Source organism: Vigna unguiculata, chromosome 10 (genome assembly GCF_004118075.2).
Source record: "Vigna unguiculata cultivar IT97K-499-35 chromosome 10, ASM411807v1, whole genome shotgun sequence".
Lineage (NCBI taxonomy): Eukaryota > Viridiplantae > Streptophyta > Magnoliopsida > Fabales > Fabaceae > Vigna > Vigna unguiculata.
In genome coordinates, this window is record NC_040288.1 from 15380254 (window position 1) to 15387881 (window position 7628).

The 7628-nt window shown below is 32.5% G+C and overlaps 1 protein-coding gene across 1 annotated transcript; it reads right to left on the minus strand.

The window, feature by feature from the left end:
* Nucleotides 1-6261, minus strand: LOC114165769 (RHOMBOID-like protein 1). Its single transcript, XM_028050339.1, has 6 exons — nt 5781-6261; nt 4130-4293; nt 3740-3903; nt 3380-3639; nt 1077-1203; nt 1-373 (listed from the first exon to the last, which is right to left on the minus strand). Exons 1-6 carry the CDS (start codon nt 6092-6094, stop codon nt 251-253), a joined length of 1152 nt encoding a protein of 383 aa, XP_027906140.1. The 5' UTR covers nt 6095-6261; the 3' UTR covers nt 1-250.
* Nucleotides 6262-7628: the final 1367 nt, after the last annotated feature.

Genomic DNA, 7628 nt, shown 5'->3' on the forward strand with positions numbered 1-7628 from the left:
TATTAGCAAACACGAGTTAGGGTGATACATTAATCATCAATAACTATCTTTGATCTCACACAAAGGTACCAAAGAAATCCAAAATCAATCAATATTATATACACTAGAAAATGAACAAATCTACAAAAGCAAAATGAATATTTTCTAATCGTGTCTATAAATGAAAGAGCACTGAAGTTTTTGTAAGAGCCAGAAACACTACTATGGACAGATGTATATCTCCTTCCAATAATCATCACTTTTGTAAAAATCAACTGCAAAGTTGAGTACATAGTTGCTGGATCTGGGAACTGGTTGGATCTTGCATGAAGTATGTACTGGATTTACCATTGCTTGAGCATGTTACATTCAGCTGGTTACCGAGCTGATTTGACTGCATTAGTGGTATTTCAACAACATTAATACCACACATTAAGAACCAAAAATTACAGAAAACGACATTGAGTACAAGGCATGTTTGGACTTTGATAATAAAAAAGTCTTAAAAAATAACATTAAATCTAACTAAATCTTATAAAACCGATTTATAAGATAAGATTTGAATTCAGTTATATATCGTAAAATTGACTTATCTCTAGTCAGTGTGAGATCTCCAACAAAAAGTTGCATTAATAAAAACACTGAAGCAAATATGCTTTCACTTTTAATTTCTACAGAAATAAATCTTCTACATTTTGTCTAGTTATAGAAAAGTTCAAATGTGGTCTTTATTTCCATGAACAAACAAGGGACCAGAAGGAAACAATATTCTCTGATGATCAAGGACTACATCTAATACATTTCCATGAATGAGAGACTAAAGGAAGACAACTTTTGTATGACTAAAGACAAACATATGCCCTGTTTGTAAGAACTAACCATTTTTTAATCTGGGAACATGTGTTCGATTGATGGTAATACCAATATGATTTTTTCTTTGCAGATCGCTAAATAGATGAGACATTTTGTACAAGAATAGTACAATAATAAATGGAAAAGGTGTAAGGGATGAATAACCCAATCATAAAGTTGTGGGTGAAAAATTTCAAAGGATATGATATTATTCATGAGAACAAGCTTTCAGGTAAAATGCTTACCACACAATATGATGGCTCTGTATGGCAGCTCCATTTTGAAGTTGGAACACAAGACAGATAATGGCACCAGGAGCAGTGATCATTCGCATCAACACCACGGAGAAGTTCGACAAGCCCAACAGAAAGCCTGTTACATACGAATGTTAACATGGACAGAACAAATGGTAAACATTAGATATGAATAAACGGAAAAACACAAGAATACAAATAAAATGAGGAAGGAAGCAGAACTGGCAATGCAATCACTCACAAAAGTGAATTTCATATTTTACAATATTGAAGGATAGATCCATTTCTACATCAATCTTGTGTTGCTAAGCTTTGTGAAGAAACAAAAAATAAATGTTCCTACCGCAAATCTATTGACATTGATAGGATCAATTATTACATTTATGGTATTGTCTGTTTTAGAACATGGGATTTTCTTCACGGTTTTATTCTTAAAATGCATCTCGGAAGGTTGGAGGAGGAAAGTGTATTTATATAGTCTTTGGCCTCGACACTTAAACAATGTGCTATTGGTGTACCTTAACACTAAATATTTCAAGAAATCCTAGTAGCTAGACTTGAACATCCAACTTGAACTATTGGTGTTATTGGTCTACATCCAACTTAAACTAGCTTTTTAGATCCTGTTAATAGTGACAAACACGCAGTAGCTAGACTTGCTGCAGCGGGACTGTCAGAGATACTAAAATAAAAACATGCATATTGAGATGTCTACAACATAAGACCATTTTTTTTTTCCTGGTCAACTTACACTCAGAACTGACAATATTTCTATTTCAGCTCTGAAAAGAGAATTCCTACCGTATTTAAAATTATTTGAGTTTCAAAGCAATCAAGTTTCTTTAGCATTTAACAACTAAAAAAAGCATATGCATTCACTCTAGTGTGTAGAGTTTCACGAATTTGAAGTCTGTTAGAGTTTTTTTTTGTTGCCCCTCTACCAAGCTTTCAAAATACACTAATGTTGGTATATTTAAAAAGTTTATTTTATATTTTAAAACATTAAAATTGATATTCTTGAAGACTCAGCAAAGAGACAGCACCAAAAACTCAAAAGAGAATACAGACTCAGTTTCACCGACAACACATACTGTGAACATGGTATAATCAGCTTGTAGCTTTAAGAGCAAAGGCAAAGCTTCTTTTCAATCTTTATTATTTAAGATATATATTTGGTGACATTTTTTTTTATGTCATCTCTGCTTCTGTAAGCAGTAGATTCTTACCTAGTACAATCCTGAAAGGTCGTTCTGATGCCATTCAAGCCAGTAATATAAATTTTTCAAGAAGCCTTAACTTGTAACATTACTTTCATGGGTTGACCTTAAGGTCCTATATATATATATATATATATATATATATACTCATATTTCCAATAAGACCAAAACTTTTCATTGATTTACTTAAACCACTCTTGTACTCATACTCCCTATTGAACTACACATTTAAACCACAATTTGCCAGAGGTTACTCCACTCTTTAAATGAAATTACAATAGATGAATATGATATTCATCAACCATTTTAATGCTATTTTAATGCTATCTACCATTTGCTCACTATTAAAAAAATATAAATATATAGCTCCAATCAACAACAATAGAGTGAGTATTAAATAGACCAGCTTTACATGATATAAAAAGAACCATCTATTAGTGTATGTTTCCTGTTAGGATCTTTTCTGCAGAACTTTAATATTAGTTTTGTTGCCAGAAACCTACGATCTAGTATCTGTTTCTATACTTATTCATTTCATTAGTGCAACTTGGAATCACATTTTTGAGTTCTATATAGTCCTCAGAGATTCAAGTAGAAATTGCAGTAGTCTTTCTAAAATTGCATATAACTACTATAATTGTTTAAAAGAATCTTCCTTTTCAAACTAGCCATTTTTCTTTGTTTTTGTTACTTAATATCTACTATGAACTATGACTATATGAACATTTATCTAATTAATATTATCAAGAACAATTACATTAGAAATGACTGTCAAATGAATTAAAATCACGAAACTGAGTTTTAATTATACAGTATATATAAGATCATAGTTTGATGGGTTTGAAATGTTTCTAGCTTCTGCATAAAGCATACAACTCGGCTTCTCATGGTACATGTATTTTAATTTCAGTATACTACCTGTGGTAAACCAAGAATGCATCTACCCCAACAACTAGAGGAAAGTCCAGGTTTCATGTTATGTGTCAGCAGGGTTAATTATGTTAAGTCTCACCTTGCATCATACATTACAAAGAACAACTTGATCTTGAAAAAAGTGACACGTTAAAGAATGCTTACCCAACAATAAGAATGACGAGAGAGAGGACCCATAAGATGCACTGATACTTTTTGAATTTAGGCTTAGCTCGTTCTGGAGAATAATTTAGGGGAGCATAGCGTTGGTTAACCCATCCAAACTGGGGACGTATCAGAAATACAAATCCGAGAAGAAATCCTGTTAGAAAGCCTCCAATATGAGCAAAGTTGTCGACATGTGGGAGAATTCCCACTGCTAGATTGATAACAATGATGATCACAAGCGTGAGGAGTGCTGCTAGCTTCACATGAAAAGAAAACCTTGATTGTCAGTAGGTTGCTTTTAAGAAGTTCTCTCCTTTTGAAACACTCACAGTTTCAAATGAGCAATTTAACAAGCACCTTGTTCTCATATATAGTCCAGTTAGTAATGAGTTCTGAAAGCATGCCTCCCAGCAAGCCGAAAAGCGCACCAGAAGCACCCACAGAAATGTTTGACTGGATGAAAAGAGCAGATAGCAAACTTCCCCCAAATCCAGATATGACAAATAGCAGTCCAATAAGCACTGTTGCACAAGTATGCAAGAATCAGTTAAGAATTTAGAGCTAAACCAGGCAATCAATAACATGACACAAGAAAATCACACATCTCAGTTGTGAAACTTAAGTCTAAAAGGGAAATTTTAGAGAGATCAAATCTAAATTGCTATGACAAAAGCTGATAATCACAAGCCACATAAAAAAGAAACAAGCCTTAATCTTGAATAATGTCACATCATCACACATACTTACCGAACCCAAATTCTTGCTCAAGCCGAATTCCAATTACTAGAATACCCAACATATTTGCCAACAGATGGAAAACCCCAGCATGCAGCCACATGCAAGTGACAAGGCGCCACCCCTGGTGTCTATGAACCACTCTGCCAACATCAAGAGCCCCCATCTTCTGTAACCTGAACAATAATCAAATCCAATATCTTCAATGACAGTAACAGTCAAATCCATAATCCAAATTTCTCATCAGATAATGAAAACCACACACAAAAAATCTCAGGACTATTTCAACATCATCACCATCACCACCATTACGCGATAACAAATTTAAATACAATATAATCACAAACACTTAATGGCCAAAGCAATTAAAACTTGTTGATATCTCAACAAGGATCACTCAGGTGTTTAACAAGTCCAATGGTGTCATGTGATCCATAAAGCCAATTACCCCTGGCAAAATAAACATTCTACCCATGTATGATTTTTGGATCACAAGAACATTAATATTAGATATCTTCAGTAAAATCTCTCTTCTCAAAACGTTTTTTCAAACTCAATATATTACTTAAAGTACCTAAGTCAGCCAACAACACGCATCATCAACAATTTACAATCTATTATCTATAACAATTACGATGTGATATTCTATTTTAGTTTTGATTTTTATTAAGTAACTGGCATGTTTATCTCCATTTCATTTTCTTTTTAACTTCCTCACTATCATGTAGAGATAACTTCTCACCCTCTTTTCCTATTTCTCCTTCATTCTCCTTTGTTTTCTCCCTCTTTCATTTTGTTTTTCTTATTTTAAAAAGAGGAATTTCATGAACATTTTTTTTCTAACATTCTCTTTCAAACATTCATTTTATCATGACACTTATTGAAAACGAAAGAAAGTATCAGAGAGAGTAACATTTCTCCATTTCTCAGTCTTAATAATCACGGTGAAACTCAAAGAATAACCGAAAATTAAAATTTTAAAACTATAACTGTATTCAACACATAATATCAAAATAAACTAAAAGAAAAAAAAAAGTACTGAAATATTCAAATACAATAATAACAGTACCAACAGGACAATTAAACGTCTTAAAGGAAAGTCCCCACTTCCCCAACCGCAATTACAACCACAACATCAAGGTTTCCATTGAACCACAGATTGCAGCCAGATTTGTCCACAACTTTTCCTAATATCAATATCATAGCGATTCCGGTCCCTTTTTATCCATAACTTTTTGCAATATTTCAAAGATCACTGTTTAAAATATTGGTACAATTATCCATAACTGAATGACACTTTCAAAACAATTACTTATTTTTAAAACCCGTTTTAGTAAGAAAAAAAAACAATTATTTACCCAAAATATACATAAACAGGCTCACGAAAAATCGTTAAACCCAGAGTAACCCCAACGCAAATTAGTCTCATAGAACGACCAAAAATCCAATCTTGCAACAACAATAACATGTTAGGAAGTGAATTAAAGTCTAACTCAATCCTCCTATTCGAGTTTTTCAAGAAAAATCTTTCTTATTTCTGGTGGATATATGGGATTTCCAACAGAGTTGATTTAACCGTGAGTTAATTGTAGTATAAAAATTCAGCTGTGTTCAATCCGTATGAATCAAAAGAGTGACAAGAATAAAACAAAAAGTGACTCACGTCAAGGATGAAGGGCCCAAGAGGGGGTTTTCTTTGAAGGGCTGGAAGGAGAAGCGACCCAAGAAGGTGGCAATGCAGGAGACAGAGTTATGGGGGCAGTTGTTGACATACATAGTGATCACAAACAAAACTATGTTAGCAACAACAAAGAGAGGAATCAACCAAGGGAACCACTTGCGGTAATGTTTGAGTTCCTGTCTCTGGGGCGGAACAGGGTACACAGTTTCCACGGCCACAGGGTGCACCATGTTGGCGTTGCTTCTCTTGGAGTTGACCCTGAGGTGGATCTCCAAGGGACGTGGTTCTCCGGGCATGAATGTGGATTGATTTGGTAAGAGTTTGGGAGTGGAATGGATCGAGTCAGAGGAAGGTGATGTAAGGATTTTAAGAAGGGAAAATCGGAGGTTTAGCTCAACCACTTCGGGTGGACTTTTCGGACATTATTATTTGTATTTGTTTATCTAACCTTTCGTTTTTCCTTCAACACGGAAATCTCATTTTTATAATCTGTGAATGGATGGGAAAACGGGGATAACGTACTACAGAATGTTCTGATTTTCAGCAAAGAAAAAAGAAAAATGAGTACTGCGGTTTTTGAATTTTTACTCTTGTTTTCAAGCTCAGGAAAATTACTCCTGAAGGAGAAAAGGTTACTTAGCCTTTGATTATGGTGATTTCCTAGAGGAGACAAAGGGAGCGGAGATGAAGAGTGTGTTTGTATATATTGATTTGCAAAGATAGATTAGGAGTGGAGAAAGAGTGATCTTCTTTAAAATAGAAGATTTACCATTTTATTTTTATACTTTTTCAATTTTTCTTTTACACATTTTTTTTACTTTTTGACTTTATTTAAATTTTATTTTAGATGTACAATTTTCAATTTAAATTATTTTGATCGATATATAATTTTTTTAACAAAATTTCTTCCATTTAATTTATATTAATTTTAAACTAACATAATTTCATAATGTCAAATTATTACTTAGATTTTTTAAATTAATCTTACAAATTTTATTCCATCTTAATTTTTAAAAATCATATTTTTATCAATAATTTTTCTAGTTTAAATAATAACTGATATTTTAATATAATACATATTATTTATAATCTAATTTAAATTACTTTTATATATAAGGATAACCTAGTAATTTTATTTTTTTATCAATCAAACTATTGTTTTTAATTTATCGCATCCATCACATCACTCACTAATTCTCATAAATTTTCCTCTTGTTTCTTTTTAAAATTTTATCATCTTTCTCTCAATTTAAACAACTCAACTTTCATTCCTCTTTCCCCTTAAATTCACTCAAATCTACTTCTTCAAGTTCACTCCATGAAATAAACACAAACTTGATGATTTTCTTTTTCAATAGTGTATAGTGTAATGACTCTTGAATAGAGATGGCAAATAAACCCGTCTCCGTGGATATTGCCCGAACTTGTCCCCGTTTTAACGGAGAATCCCCGCATTGACTGGGTATGGGTATGGGTATGGGTATGGGTATGGAGAATCCTCGACTTTTTCAAATGGGTATGGGGATGAATATGGGGATGTACATATCCTCACCATAATATACATCCCCACTATATCTTCGTCTCCGCTTAAATTATTAAAATATTCATAATTAATTAAGTAACCATATATATATATATATTCTATTTTTTATTTTTTCTAATTATTTGGTTTGTCATGAAACTCATTCGCATCTCCAATATATTTGTCATCTTATCATAACCTTTATGTAATTATGTTAAAATGATGTATGTGAATTAAAAAAAAAAATTATGTCTCACGTTTGAATATTTTTAGTATTTTTCTAATATTTTTATTTATTGTATATTTTC